The following is a 16430-nucleotide window of genomic DNA, read 5'->3' on the forward strand; positions in this document are numbered from 1 at the left end:
TCTCGCTCTCTCTCTCTCAGTGACAAATGTCCGACTACAACTCGCTCAAACAGGTATGTTTTAGACTCCATTATATAGGTTCCTGTTGATAAACAACAGGCGAACGTTCTTCCTGTGATCGTGGCTGTTTGTTTTGTATTCCAGGGTCGAAGGAACCCAAAAGTAGATTGTCTAGCTGCTGTTGTAGCGCCACCGTCTTTGACATTGTTGTGATAAAGTAGAACATGTTTTTGTCACAGTGACCCACTAATGCCAGGACATTCACAGCAGCCCGTGATAGACTAGAGTTAGTTGTGATGATGATGATGATGAGGAAGAATATGTTGTTTGTCACCGCGACCGACTAATTCCAGGGCTGCATAGCAGCCGGTGATCTAGTTCTTTGTGATGATGATGATTATGATGATGAGTAATATAGATCAGTCTAGACGTCGCCGTCTTTGATAGGTGACGTTGTGATGAAGCCGAAATTACAGCGACCCAAAGTATGATGTGATGATGATGACGCTGCTGCAGAATATTGTAACGATAGGCAGGGGTTGAGTTGGTTGCGGTGGATGAACACTAGTAGACTGGGGAAAACACACACCCTGGCAACCCATTGGTTTCACACAACAGGGCGTCCACTAATCTGACAATGGCGCCATCATGTGTAATAAAGGTGTAATTGAATAGCCCGACCCACTGAAAGCACTGACAGGCATTTCTGGTTTAGAGCGAGTAATGAAGTTTGATATAGAGCCATTTGAGCCATAGTTTAGCAATATTGTGGTTCATGGGAAGCATTAGTCTTTGTTTTTGTCACACCACTTGTTGAATATGTGATTTCTGACTTTTTTTTATCACAGAAGCACCAAACTTTGTCACAAGATGGGGGAGAGTGTAATTAACCTAATTAAGTAATTAAACCCAAACTCGGGAAACTCGGGGTTGGCACAGCGGTCTGTTTGAAATCAAACTCGGGAAACTCGGGGTTGGCACCATATGTGTTAACCTAGAACTCAACACTTAACTTATTAACCTAGAACTCAACACTTAACTTATTAACCTAGAACTCAACACTTAACTTATTAACCTAGAACTCAACCCTTAACTTATTAACCTAGAACTCAACACTTAACTTATTAACCTAGAACTCAACACTTAGCTTATTAACAACCATGGTGCCAAACTCGTTCAATAACGAGTTAAGGCCACTAGGGGTCACTCTGCCAAAAGGAGTTGTCTCGTCCCTCAACGAGACAACAAGGGGTTAACTTGTACAGCTCTGCGTGCATGCTGCGTGCCCTGTGAATGACCCTAGTCCATACGTCACCCCGTAGCTCAGAGAGAGAGAGAAAATGGATGCTCTAGGCTGCATTGATTTCCATCCTAGGTTGAAACATAAAAAGGGCTTTATCTATGAATGAGGTGCAAAGAACGCCAGGGAAGCAGAGATCTGATTGTTTTCACGGCGACACTTTACCGCGATGGTCGGCCTCGGTTTGGATTTTAGTTTCGCGAGCGTTTGTAAACAAATGGATTTTCTTCCTCAATCGTCAGTGGACCCTCACATGCACACGCACGAAGCTTCCGAGGCTCTTCAAAATAAAGCGTGAGTGAACGGCGGCAGCAGCAACAGCTAGAAATGTTAGAAAACTTGGCTCCCCATGTGGTAACATAGAACTCAACACTTAACTTATTAACCTAGAACTCAACACCAGCCATTGGCAAGTCATGTGATCAGTGTGGTACCTGGACAGGAAGTCATGTGATCAGTGTGGTACCTGGACAGGAAGTCATGTGATCAGTGTGGTACCTAATAGTCTCGCGTAGCCAGACAACTATTCCACAATCTCTGAATGCTATATAGAGTCTGGAACAGCAGCTCCCGAACGGCGAGTATCGAAAACGGGCATTAACGTTCAAAACAATATATTTTAAAATGTCATTTCTGCTAAGCAGCACGCTAAACATGCTTATATGATTTTTATTTATATAATGATAAATATGTGTGATGTGAGACTGAAGCGGAAGTGACGTGGGGGCTTCACTTCCGCTTCATCTCGCCACTCATCGTTTCTTCCCCGGTTTGCCAGACTCTATGCCGGGAGCATTTGACCAAATCGCGGAGGCAACCGTCTGGCCACGCGAGACTAGGTACCTAACAGGAAGTCATGTGATCAGTGTGGTACCTAGACAGGAAGTCATGTGATCAGTGTGGTACCTGGTAGTCTCGCGTAGCCAGACAACTATTCCACAATCTCTGAATGCTATATAGAGTCTGGAACAGCAGCTCCCTAACGGCGAGTATCGAAAACAGGCATTAACGTTCAAAAAAATATATTTTAAAATGTCATTTCTGCAGCAAGCTAAACATGCTTATATGATTTTTATTTATATAATGATAAATATGTGTGATGTGAGACTGAAACGGAAGTGACGAGGGGGCTTCACTTCCGCTTCATCTCGCACTCATCATTTCTATTTCCGTCTGCCAGACTGTATGCCGGGAGCATTTGACCAAATCGCGGAGGCAACAGTCTGGCCACGCGAGACTAGGTACCTGGACAGGAAGTCATGTGATCAGTGTGGTACCTAGACAGGAAGTCATGTGATCAGTGTGGTACCTAGACAGGAAGTCATGTGATCAGTGTGGTACCTGGACAGGAAGTCATGTGATCAGTGTGGTACCTGGACAGGAAGTCATGTGATCACAGCGTCCCGTCTCTTTGGTGTCTCCTACACAGCTGTTGCCGGAGGAGGGAGGGGCGGGGTTAGTACAGGAACGAGAACGTGTCCTGGTCGATGCACGGCCTTCTGGGATACAGGAAGTAGAACACTGACTCCAACTGGACCATCCTGTCCAACCACCATGAACTGGATCTGGTCCAGCACCTGAGAGAGAGATGTAATTTAGATAGCATTTTTTTTAAGATTTGTTTTTGGGCTTTTATGCCTTTATTGATAGGACAGTAGACTGACAGGTCTTTATTGATAGGACAGTAGACTGACAGGTCTTTATTGATAGGACAGTAGATTGATAGGACAGTAGATTGACAGCTCTTTATTGATAGGACAGTAGACTGACAGGTCTTTATTGATAGGACGGTAGACTGACAGCTCTTTATTGATAGGACAGTAGACTGACAGCTCTTTATTGATAGGACTTTAGACTGACAGGTCTTTATTGATAGGAAGGTAGATTGACAGGTCTTTATTGATAGGACAGTAGAATGACCGCTCTGTATTGATAGGACAGTAGACTGACAGCTCTTTATTGATAGGACAGTAGAATGACAGGAAATGGGGGGAGAGATGGGGAGTGACATGCGGCAAAGGTCGTGCGGATAAGGAATCGAACCGGCGACGCCGCCAGGCATCCATGCCTAAGTGGTATGTGCCTTGACCAGTAGGCCAGCGGGAGCCCCAGCATTTATTCTTTTTATAGACCGATGTCTGGCAATTTTAGGGGACTATTTAATTTAGTTTAGTTTAATTTAGTTTAGTTTAGTTTAGTTGTATTAGCACATTATTATAAAACATATCAAGGATACAAAATACTGTGCAAGAAGAGGAAGAAGCCATCAGGCTTATTTGGAATCCTTTCCATTGTGAAAAAGGTCATTAATTAATTAAACAGACTAAAAGTTCACTAGGAACAAATACAAATTACAAGTTATCTAAGAGCAGCTGTGCAATGAAGAAATCAAGAATCATTTAGGTAAAGTAACTGTTCATAAGTCTCATCAGCCTGGGTGACAGCAAACTGCTGGGTGAGCGCTGGCGCTTTGCCATGAGATCAACTTTGACCAAAACAATCCACAGAACTGTTTGGTTGATTAAGTTGGACAAAATGTGGCCAAAATATATGGAGCATGACATAATATGGCCATATTTACCAAATATGGAGATAACTGATGTCTGACGAATGTATGACTTCATAGATGTCTGACATCATAGACGTCTGACATCATAGACGTCTGACATCATAGACCTAGTGTTAATTTTTTCAGCAAATTTGTATTTAGTCTTAGTCTTAGTCTTTTGAATAACACCATTTAGTCTTAGTCCTGTCTTAGTCTTCTGAAATTGTTTTTGTCTAGTCTAGTCTTAGTCAACTAAATATCAAAACATTTTAGTCTTAGTCTTAGTCTTTTGGGATTAGTCTCAGACTTTTAGTCTTCGTCTTTTAGGATAGTTTTTTTAGCCTAATATAACCACATAACTCTGAATAAGTCATTGTCTTCTACTGCCTGTCACTTGGTCAAAATAAACCATACATAAAAGATGTATTTGGCTTTAATTTCATTGCAGTTACATACCAATGTCAATTTTTGCAGCCATTAGTCTTAGACTTAGTCTTTTGAATAACACAAATAATAGTCTTAGGGCGGCTTGCACCAACACGGTTTAAGCCTTAAACTGGTTTAAATCAAGGTTTATCTTTTAATCAGCTTGCACCAAACCTTAAACCTAGTTTTGATTAATCAGGTGTAGTTTTAAACCATCCTTTTAATCTTGGTTTGAAATTTCACTGTAAACCTGGATTACTGTTAATCCTGTTGCACCACTACTTTAAACTTTGATTTAAACATCAGTAAGGGATTAATTTTAAACCTGCTGTAGAGGTGGTTTAAATGCAAACATGCCATTGACATGAATGGGGGTCCCCCTCTTGTGAGGGAAGCCTCAGCAAGTCCTGCAGGCTTGCAACTGTAAACTGCGGACAGTGTTTCACAGCTGAAAACAAACATCTCATCATATTGTTGTCTTCAATACATCCTTGTAGTACTTACTGTACATCGGCTATTTTAAATAACGAACATTTAAATATTTACAGGGACATAATACAGACATTTGTCATGGAAGCTTGTGGACTTCCCAAGCAACATGGAGACGTTTTAATTTTCGAAATCGCTTCATAACTGACTCAAATGTGAATGTGATCAAAACTGGTGTCTTTTCTTGCTTCCATAGATAGCCGCGCATCGCCGCACCGCGCCGCACCGCACCGCACTATAGCGTCACCATCGTATGACGGAGCGTTATATATATTTTTTTGTTTTTGTTTTGTTTTGGCTGCAGGCGCTCTTCTTAACATTGGCCTGCCCACATTCTCCTAGAAGTGAATAAAAGAGTAACGCTAATGATATTAGGCTCAAGAGAATAGTATATTCCAGTTTGTTTATATCGAAATCCAAGATGGAGGACATTTAATCCATGAATTAATCACAGTTTATGGTTTTAATCACAGGTTAAGGGTTTAATCACAGATTTATTAAGCAATGCTTAAATTTAAGTGGTGCAACGCACCTCGATTTAAAATAAAACCTAGATCAACAAACCCTTGATTAACCCTAAACTAAGATTTATTTAATCCCTCTTGGTGCAAGCCGCCCTTAGTTTTAAGGTCCGTACACACTGAGGGCGAATTGGCGAATAGCGAATTAGCGTATAATTCGCTTTTTTTTAAAAACCTTATAAAGTCAATGGAAGCATCCACACCAAAAGCGAATTTCGAAAAAGCGAAAAGGCGTCTGTTTTTTATTCGCCCTTGTGTCGAATTTAGCGAACATTCAAAGGCGAATTCCTCTGTATAAAAGTAAGCTCACTCTAAGCTCACTCTACCCTATTTCAAGAGAGAGAGAGAGAATGGTGGTGGGACCTTCACGTTGCATTGAGGCCGAGGGGAACGGTGTTTTTCTCCTTTTCCGTGTCTCTCTCTGTATGGCAGCGTGGCTGCTTGGAAAAACTACTCGAATGTATTACTGGTAAAAGCATGGTATGTTTTAGGCTAATTTATAACTGCAAAAAGACTAATGTTTTAAAATAAATCGCTGGGTATTAAATATAAAAGGATCCGAAGTGTAGTGGAGTAGAAGGAAAGTACTGGAAATTGGACTCATCTACAAGTACAGGCTACTCAAGTAAATGTACTTTTACTTTCCACCAGCTGCTGCGGGGACCTGCCAGTATGCAGGGACACGGGCGGAGGAGGAACGGTGAACACTCTCTTCTCCTTTCTCCTGCATTAGCCAGAGGCAGATAATCACCTCCTCGTTTAGGCGAATTAAGCGAATATTAAACGCATATTCGCGTCGCTTTTTGGTGTGTATGGAAAAAGGCGAATCACGAATTCTTCGCCTTTTTGGTTCGCTTATTCACGTCGCTTTCGCTAATTCGCCCGTCTGGACAGTGCTTTAGTCTTAGTCTTTTGAAACTGTTTTAGTCTAGTCTAGTCTTATCGACAAAATATCAAAATCTTGTTGTCTTTTAGCCTTTTAGCCTTAGTCTTAGTCGACAAAATTAACATTGCGTATGACATCATAGATGTCTGACATCATAGACGTATGACATCATAGACGTATGACATCATAGACGTATGACATCATAGTCATATGACATCATAAACGTCTGACATCATAGATGTATGACATCATAGATGTATGACATCATAGATGTATGACATCATAGACATATGATATCATAAACGTCTGACATCATAGATGTATGACATCATAGATGTATGATGTCATAGATGTATGATGTCATAGATGTATGACATCATAGACCACATCTCATTAAAACATCTTCAAGGTGTTTCAGACATGGAGTCAAGACGTATGAGCCGCCTAGTGGAGGACCCCCGCCACTGCAGTGCACATAAAAGGCCCTAGCTCCGTCTCCAAGCGACCCACGCGTCGGCCACGCGTAGAGCAACACCTAGTGGTGGACCCCCACCACTGCAGCCTGCTAAAAAGGCCATAACTCGGCCTCCGAGTGACCAGGAGAGCCGGGGCCGGCACCCAGGGGGTCCCCGGTGGCCAGACCACCTCCGGGGCCCCCAGTGGACCCCACCGGGGTCCATGGTGGGCCCTGGTGGTGGCTCGGCCACCGGGGACCCCCTGGGTGCCAGCTTTCCCGGTCACTCGGAGTTACACCCTTTTAACTCATTGACTGCCCGAGTTTCCCGAGTTATTACAGTAGTCCTAGGCTGCCACAGCCCGAGTTTCCAGAGTTGGAAGCCATTTTGAAAAAAAAAAACTTTTTTTTATAAAAAAAAATTCTAAAAATGCCTGAAATGTATTAGGCATGATCGCAATCGCGAAATTGCATGGTTAGCCCCATAACAAACACATCTTTCAAAATGGCAAAAATGGCTGTTTTGTCTGACTTTGAAGGCTTCTATCTCATGAATGCCTGAACGGATTTCCAAGCGGATTTTTTTGTTTGAAAGCTGTTAAAAAGTACTACACATATGGTGCATATATGGTGCATGGGCGTGCATGATCCGTGCACAAAGAATTGATCCGTGCACTAGAAATTTAGGAAGGTGGCAGTGTTTGTTTTGTCTGACTTTGAAGGTCAGACAAAACCGATCCGTGCACTAAAAATTGATCCGTGCACTAGAAATCTAGGAACGTGGCATCCTGGTACTTGGCGGCCATCTTGAAAAGGGCATTCAATGAGTTAAAGGACAACTTTAGTTTTTTACAACAAGGGTTCATATCTTAGATTGTAATTAAAGAATATAAAAGATTAGTGTTAAATTGATTTCATTTACTTCTTTATATTGTTTAAGAGATTCTTATTTCAGTGGTTGGGGGCATGCGTACAAGTGGCTAAATATGTCATTTTACACAGAAAAAGCCCATTCCCAAGATACAACGCAACCTTTCATGGTTGGATGTGACTTATGGGGGCTAGAAGTGTTACTGTAAATAGCAATAAAGAAACTGCTGGCTTATTGTGTCTAAAAAGACATATTTAGCCACTTGTACGCATGCCCCCATGCATACGCATGCCCCACATTTTAGCATGGTAAACGCAATAAAACAATAGAACGGAGCAAATGAAAACATTTTAACAATCACTTTTTCTTTTCTCTAATTACAATCTAATAATGCAGCCATACCCGCCTCTCTGATACGACACATCAGACACAACATTGACAGATTTGTGTTCTACACGTCTAGAGCAGGGTTCTATACGTCTAGAGCAGGGTTCTATACGTCTAGAGCAGGGTTCTATACATCTAGAGCAGGGTTCTATAAGTCTAGAGCAGGGTTCTACACGTCTAGAGCAGGGTTCTATACGTCTAGAGCAGGGTTCTACACGTCTAGAGCAGGGTTCTATACGTCTAGAGCAGGGTTCTACACGTCTAGAGCAGGGTTCTATACGTCTAGAGCAGGGTTCTACACGTCTAGAGCAGGGTTCTATACGTCTAGAGCAGGGTTCTATACGTCTAGAGCGGGGTTCTATACGTCTAGAGCGGGGTTCTACACGTCTAGAGCGGGGTTCTAAACGTCTAGAGCGGGGTTCTATACGTCTAGAGCAGGGTTCTATACGTCTAGAGCAGGGTTCTACACGTCTAGAGCAGGGTTCTATACGTCTAGAGCAGGGTTCTACACGTCTAGAGCAGGGTTCTACACGTCTAGAGCGGGGTTCTATACGTCTAGAGCGGGGTTCTATATGTCTAGAGCGGGGTTCTATACGTCTAGAGCGGGGTTCTACACGTCTAGAGCGGGGTTCTATACGTCTAGAGCGGGGTTCTATACGTCTAGAGCAGGGTTCTACACGTCTAGAGCAGGGTTCTATACGTCTAGAGCAGGGTTCTACACGTCTAGAGCAGGGTTCTACACGTCTAGAGCAGGGTTCTATACGTCTAGAGCAGGGTTCTACACGTCTAGAGCAGGGTTCTATACGTCTAGAGCAGGGTTCTACACGTCTAGAGCAGGGTTCTATACGTCTAGAGCAGGGTTCTATACGTCTAGAGCGGGGTTCTATACGTCTAGAGCGGGGTTCTACACGTCTAGAGCGGGGTTCTAAACGTCTAGAGCGGGGTTCTATACGTCTAGAGCAGGGTTCTATACGTCTAGAGCAGGGTTCTACACGTCTAGAGCAGGGTTCTATACGTCTAGAGCAGGGTTCTACACGTCTAGAGCAGGGTTCTACACGTCTAGAGCGGGGTTCTATACGTCTAGAGCGGGGTTCTATATGTCTAGAGCGGGGTTCTATACGTCTAGAGCGGGGTTCTACACGTCTAGAGCGGGGTTCTATACGTCTAGAGCGGGGTTCTATACGTCTAGAGCGGGGTTCTATACGTCTAGAGCGGGGTTCTATACGTCTAGAGCGGGGTTCTGTCTAGAGCGGGGTTCTACACGTCTAGAGCGGGGTTCTACACGTCTAGAGCAGGGTTCTATACGTCTAGAGCAGGGTTCTACACGTCTAGAGCAGGGTTCTATACGTCTAGAGCAGGGTTCTACAAGTCTAGAGCAGGGTTCTATACGTCTAGAGCAGGGTTCTATACGTCTAGAGCAGGATTCTATACGTCTAGAGCAGGGTTATATACGTCTAGAGCAGGGTTCTATACGTCTAGAGCAGGGTTCTACACGTCTAGAGCAGGGTTATATACGTCTAGAGCAGGGTTCTACACGTCTAGAGCAGGGTTCTACACGTCTAGAGCAGGGTTATATACGTCTAGAGCAGGGTTCTATACGTCTAGAGCAGGGTTCTACACGTCTAGAGCAGGGTTCTACACGTCTAGAGCAGGGTTCTACACGTCTAGAGCAGGGTTCTATACGTCTAGAGCAGGGTTCTATACGTCTAGAGCAGGGTTCTAGTCTAGAGCAGGGTTCTACACGTCTAGAGCAGGGTTCTATACGTCTAGAGCAGGGTTCTATACGTCTAGAGCAGGGTTCTACACGTCTAGAGCAGGGTTCTATATGTCTAGAGCAGGGTTCTACACGTCTAGAGCAGGGTTCTACACGTCTAGAGCAGGGTTCTACACGTCTAGAGCAGGGTTCTACACGTCTAGAGCAGGGTTCTATACGTCTAGAGCAGGGTTCTACACGTCTAGAGCAGGGTTCTATACGTCGGTTCTATACGTCTAGAGCAGGGTTCTACACGTCTAGAGCAGGGTTCTACACGTCTAGAGCAGGGTTCTATACGTCTAGAGCAGGGTTCTATACGTCTAGAGCAGGGTTCTACACGTCTAGAGCAGGGTTCTACACGTCTAGAGCAGGGTTCTATACGTCTAGAGCAGGGTTCTATACGTCTAGAGCAGGGTTCTACACGTCTAGAGCAGGGTTCTATACGTCTAGAGCAGGGGTCTCACAACGCCGTATTTTTGGCTAAAGTTCTCAGAATCTGGTTAAGAATCTGGCTAAAAAGGAGATTTTATTTTTTTCTTTCTATCACACAAAGATTTGGAGGACCCCCTGTAGTAACTCTGAGGACCCCTAGGGGTCCCGGACCCCCTGTTGAAGAGCCCTGGTCTAGACTGTGTCCACAGAGTCATTGGGAACAAAGCCTGAATGAATTCTCTACTTGATCTGACAGCAGTTTCCCACACAAGCATCACAGGTAGCCATGTGACTTTGAGCCTGTAGATCTGCTGCTTTTGGTATCTACAAACACACTGCACTCACACGCACGCACGCACGCAGTGTGTTTGTGTCTCACCGCGGTGCGGTAACCACTGACCCAAGCGGCGGCCGTATCGTGTGGAAGGCACTTCTGGCCTGAGGTCATTTAAGTGCCTTCCACACGATACGCGGTCACCGCTATGGCTGCCGCATGGGTCAGAGGTTACCGCACCGCGGTGAGACACAAACACACTCGCTCAGTGAGTAAACGCCACACTGTATTTCACAAAGATGAACACAATCCATCTATCGCTGCCCGCATATGCACAAACGAGCACGCTCGCGGCCAAAATAGCCGCCCGCCTCCCATTGAAAATGAATTACTAGGAGGTGGTGACCGCGTATCTTCTGGAAGGCACTTTATTCTTTGAAATTCTGACAGGCAATTAATTTAATACTTGGCAGTCAATCTATAAAATTACTAATCATTGCATAAATTTTTATAAAAAGTATTTATGTATTTTCAAAATACAAAATACGTATTTGAATCTTAGATACATTTCTCTGGCCTGTATTTATATTTTGTATTTTGATACATTTTTTTACCCAGTATTTGTATTTTGTATCAAAATACTCCTAGGCGCACGCACGCGCGCGCACACACACACACACACACACACACACACACACACACACACACACACGTGCGCGCACACACACACTCGCACACTCACAGGTGCGCACGCACGCACGCACGCACACACACACAATGGAAATATATGTGCACATTTTCTTCTTTGTACAAGCATTAGCTATAATAGCAGATCTACAAGCTCACATGAAGACAGACAGACAGACAGACAGACAGACAGACAGACAGTATAGATCAGTGTCATTTTTGAAGTCATTGTTTGTTACCTGAACAGGTCAGATACAGAGTGAAGGAGGAGCTACCACCCTCCACTGTTCCTCTACACTCCACCAGAGCAGACTCACTTCCTTTACAGGAAGGATGAATCCACCATGCAGGTTGTGTAGAAACACGTCTCTCTTGTACAGAACCATCAGATCCACATCCCAGCTGTCTGCACAATACTGATGATAGCTGAGGGGTCCAGGGATAACCCCACCCTGTTCTCACTGGTCTCCAGACTCCCTGGTGTTTCATCTCCACTACACCAGTACAGTGACTGGCTCCTCCCACCAACCTGACATCACCACGCTCTGTACACACACACGCACACGCACACGCACGCACGCACGCACGCACGCACGCACACACACACACACACACACGCACGCACGCACGCACACACACACACACACACACACACACACACACACACACACACACACACACACACACACACACACACACACACACAATAGAACAAACACTCATATAACTACTTTGATCAGAACAAAACCTTCTAGGTCACAATCTCTACTATTTATGTTTTTATTTATTCATTTATTCATTTATTCATTTATTCATTTATTCATTTATTCATTTTTTTCATTTTTTCATTCATTTATTTATTGATGTTTGTTTACCTGTTGTGATGAGAGACACCTGGAGAGCTGGAGAGAAACATCATCACATTAATGAGTAAAACCAGAAGTACTCGAGTACAACTACCAATACCACCATGTAGAAATACTCTATTACAAGTACAACTATCAATACCACCATGTAGAAATACTCTATTACAAGTACAACTATCAATACCACCATGTAGAAATAATCTATTACAAGTACAACTATCAATATAAATGGTATAAATACTCTATTACAAGCACAATTAAAGCTGCAAGCAGCGATGACCGGGCCCTCGCAGCTCTACCCACGTCACAAGGGGCAGCAGCCAATCAGAAGAGGGGGCAGGGCTATTTAAACCAATTAAGCTGAAGGACTCTTAATCAAGTCACATGACACCACCCACACATCTGTACGACAAACGGTTCATGAGATATAGAGGCACTTCCTGTTTGGTGAAGGGCACTTCCTGTTTGGCGAGGGAAGCACCAATTATGGTTAAGGACTCTTAATCAAGTCATATGATACCAGCCAGGAGTCTGTACGACAAACGGTTCATGAGATATAGAGGCACTTCCTGTTTGGCAAAGGGCACTTCCTGTTTGGCGAAGGAAGCGCCAATTAAGGTTAAAGACTCTTAATCAAATCATATGACACCAGCCACGAGTCTGTACGACGAACGGTTCATGAGATATAGAGGCACTTCCTGTTTGGTGAAGGGCATTTCACCAATTGGTCAAGCTTCATGTGACATCACAGTATAAAATATGGACAGGAAGTCATGTGATCAGTGTGGTACCTAACTACGATAATAAAGAAGGATAGAGCATAAGGGGCGTGCACAAAATGTGCGGGGGTATTGCACATGCTCAGTGTAACTGGAGCTGCCATGGTGGAGTGTTCCAGCAGAGGCGCTAGATAAAAAGATCATGATCCGTTCTCAGTAGAGCGAGGTGTGTGCTTGTTTGGTTCTCTCTCCACTCATCACCTAAAGAGCTGCAGGTTTTCTTATATTTTCTGCATAGTGCTGTGTTGTTGTTTTTTTAAAGGACCCCAATTGAAACAAGCCCAAGGCTCTTTGGAGGTGTTTATCCTAATTTAGTTGACCTTGTACCAGCTGTTATGAAACTACCTTTTCCTATGCAAACTTCTAATAAAGTTTTAAATCAATCAATTGTGGGAAATAATTGGTCTTCAAAGGGATGCTTTTATATAATCCTGTACTTTGAAGTATGTCTTAGAACTTGTACTGTGTGCCGTACTTGTAGTCAGACTAATGTATGGTGCAAAAAATTCAACAGACCGTACAATTTATTTATAAGCACTTACACAAAATATCAGTAAAACAGCAGTAGATGAGAATCCGATGGATTTCTATAACTTATGAGCTAATAGCCTATTCATTCAGGATATGCAACACATAGTTGTGCCTATTAGGGCACCAAATAAGCCTACTTGTTTTGTGGCATAAGAATATTTAATTTGAGCAAAGAGCAAGTCCCCAGCAGGCACTTAAAGTAGGACAAAACAAACACTACCATTTAATGGTCACACACCACCATCTACTGAGCCAAAGTGTAGGTGCTGGCCAGATTGTACTGCGCATGTGCCATACCCCGCACATTTTGGTATACACCCCTTCTGCACATTCCTTCTTTATCTTCCTAGTAGTCTCGCGTAGCCAGACAACTATGCCACAATCTCTGAATGCTATATAGAGTCTGGAACAGCAGCTCCCTAACGGCGAGTATCGGAAACGGGCATTACCGTTCAATAAGATATATTTTAAAATGTCATTTCTGCTAAGCAGCAAGCTAAACATGCTTATATGATTTTTATTTATATAATGATAAATATGTGTGATGTGAGACGGAAACGGAAGTGACGTGGGGGCTTCACTTCCGCTTCATCTTCGCACTCATCATTTCTTCCCCGGTCTGCCAGACTGTATGCCGGGAGCATTTGACCAAATCGCGGAGGCAACCGTCTTGCCACGCGAGACTATCTTCCTAGGTACCTAACAGGAAGTCATGTGATCAGTGTGGTACCTGGACAGGAAGTCATGTGATCAGTGTGGTACCTAACAGGAAGTCATGTGATCAGTGTGGTACCTGGACAGGAAGTCATGTGATCAGTGTGGTACCTAACAGGAAGTCATGTGATCAGTGTGGTACCTAACAGGAAGTCGTGATCAGTGTGGTACCTGGACAGGAAGTCATGTGATCAGTGTGGTACCTAACAGGAAGTCATGTGATCAGTGTGGTACCTAACAGGAAGTAATGTGATCAGTGTGGTACCTAACAGGAAGTCATGTGATCAGTGTGGTACCTGGACAGGAAGTCATGTGATCAGTGTTGTACCTGGACAGGAAGTCAGGTGATCACAGCGTCCCGTCTCTTTGGTGTCTCCTACACAGCTGTTGCCGGAGGAGGGAGGGGCGGGGTTAGTACAGGAACGAGAACGTGTCCTGGTCGATGCACGGCCTTCTGGGATACAGGAAGTAGAACACTGACTCCAACTGGACCATCCTGTCCAACCACCATGAACTGGAGAGAGAGAGAGAGAGAGAGAGAGAGAGAGAGAGAGAGAGAGAGAGAGAGAGAGAGAGAGAGAGCTTTTATTTTTTATATAGAGTAATGTCAGGCAAATCGCATCAGCCTGGGTGACAGCAGACTGCTGGGTGAGCTAGGGTGACCATACGTCCTCTTTTGCCCGGACATGTCCTCTTTTAGGGGGCTGTCCGGCCGGTCCGGGGGGGTTTTATAAATTCCTTCAAATGTCCGGGGTTTCGCGCATATCACAGTTTAAGCACAGACATTTACAATGCACGTTCAATGGTTCTTTTGGAAACACACTGTGAGAGGCGCTAACCCCGGAACGTGTATTATTCATACTACTCTCTGCCTGCGATCCCTTAAGGCCGTGTAGGCTTTTCAGAAGTTAATTTAATGTTCTCAATATAATGGTTTCCTTCATCGTCATCTTCCGCTAATGCACGCAACTGTTTTCGCCAGGTTTAAGGTCTTATTTTAGTTGTTTCTTTCTCATAAGCTCGCAACCCTCCTTGCCCATCGGCCCCCACCGTTGCGCTGCCTTAAACTCACCGGGAAATACTCGGTCGCATCCCTCCCTCCCTCAGCCTGTCTCGCTTTCAGATCAGAGGCAGAGCAGAGCAGAGCTCTGCAGCAGATCGCGCAGCGCAGAGCCAAACGAACTGCAAACGCTATTAATGCTCACTCCCTCAGCAACTGTGTTTACATTGGTGAAGGAATCTTGCCTGCTACTCCCTCAATCCTGGTCTAAAAATGACGGGAGACGGCTCTACGGATGTATCGGCGAGACGAAGGTGCTCGCGACGACCGCGGCTTTCAATCACTGATGAAATGCACAAAAAGTGCGAGTGACCAACATTGAGAAGCAGAGCGTTCTGTCAGCAAAGCTGGTAGTCTTCTGTGTCCATTTAGGCATTTACAATTATAAAAGTTCTGCTTCAAGCCCATAACACTGCAAAGTAGCCTACAAGACAGTCTGTGCGAGGTGAGAGCTCTTCTGCTAACTAAATTGACAGAATCTTTTCTACAACCTTGTAAAGCAGAAGATACGGCGGTTTGAATAATGGGCTACCTCTCTTTTATTTAGTTACAAAGCTGAACGTTCATACAGGAGCCAAAAGGCATACTTTATCAGTGGATCTCTAGCCTATTAATAGATTTGTAAAGGGTCCAATTGGAACCCCCTCAAAATTGAATACATAATAGGCTATTAGTGTTAGGCCTATAGGGCATAATTGAGCGGTAAACTAGTAATAGAAAAAAAAATTGGGGGAAAAATTATATATATATATATATATATATATATATATATATATATATGCCGGGTAGAGTGTCCTCTTTTTGGATTTTCAGAATATGGTCACCCTAGGGTGAGCGCAGGCGCTTTGCCATGAGATCAACTTTGACTTTGAAAAATCCACAGAACTGGTTGGTTGATAAGTTGGACAAAATGTGGCCAAAATGTATGGAGCGTGAGTCGTGACATAATATGGCCATATTTACCCAAATAGGGAGATAACTGACGTCTGACGTATGACGGATGTATGACGTCATAGATGTCTTTCATCATAGATGTATGACATCATAGATGTATGACATCATAGACGTCTGACATCATAAATGTATGACATCATAGACGTATGACATCATAGATGTCTGACATCATAGATGTATGACATCATAGACCACATGTCATTAAAACATCTTCAAGGTGTTTCAGACATGGAGTTCTAGGGGGAGTGTCGTCACTCTCCTTAGACCGCTCTGGTCAAGACGTATGAAAGACACGTAGGCGTGTCATTGGTCAGTGCTGTTGTTGATTGACAGTCACTCTGTTTACATCACTTCCTGTCATTTCCCACAGCCACGCCTCTACACACAGCAGCTCTACTCTCATTGGCTGCAGGGAGCTCACAGCAGCTCTGCTCTCATTGGCTGCAGGGAGCTCACGGATGGATCAGATTAGCATGAAGTCGGATGAGATGAACTTTA

General features: G+C 44.0%; 1 protein-coding gene across 9 annotated transcripts in view; it reads right to left on the reverse strand.

The window, feature by feature from the left end:
* The window catches only part of LOC308280511 (neurotrypsin-like), a 93279-nt gene that overhangs the window by 51226 nt on the left and 25623 nt on the right, over nucleotides 1-16430 (reverse strand). For 5 of the 9 annotated variants that reach the window (XM_080720803.1, XM_080720807.1, XM_080720804.1 and 2 more), the window contains 4 exons: nucleotides 14247-14432; nucleotides 11904-11930; nucleotides 11268-11573; nucleotides 2674-2877 (listed from right to left, as the gene is read on the reverse strand). In XM_080720803.1, coding sequence (XP_080576929.1) covers nucleotides 2674-2877; nucleotides 11268-11573; nucleotides 11904-11930; nucleotides 14247-14432 — 723 coding nt within the window. The remainder of the gene's footprint in view (nucleotides 1-2673; nucleotides 2878-11267; nucleotides 11574-11903; nucleotides 11931-14246; nucleotides 14433-16430) is intronic. The other 4 variants (XM_080720805.1, XM_080720802.1, XM_080720809.1 and 1 more) reach the window with 4 other exon arrangements.

Source organism: Nannobrachium achirus (genome assembly GCF_963921795.1).
Source record: "Nannobrachium achirus genome assembly, chromosome: 2".
NCBI lineage: Eukaryota > Metazoa > Chordata > Actinopteri > Myctophiformes > Myctophidae > Nannobrachium > Nannobrachium achirus.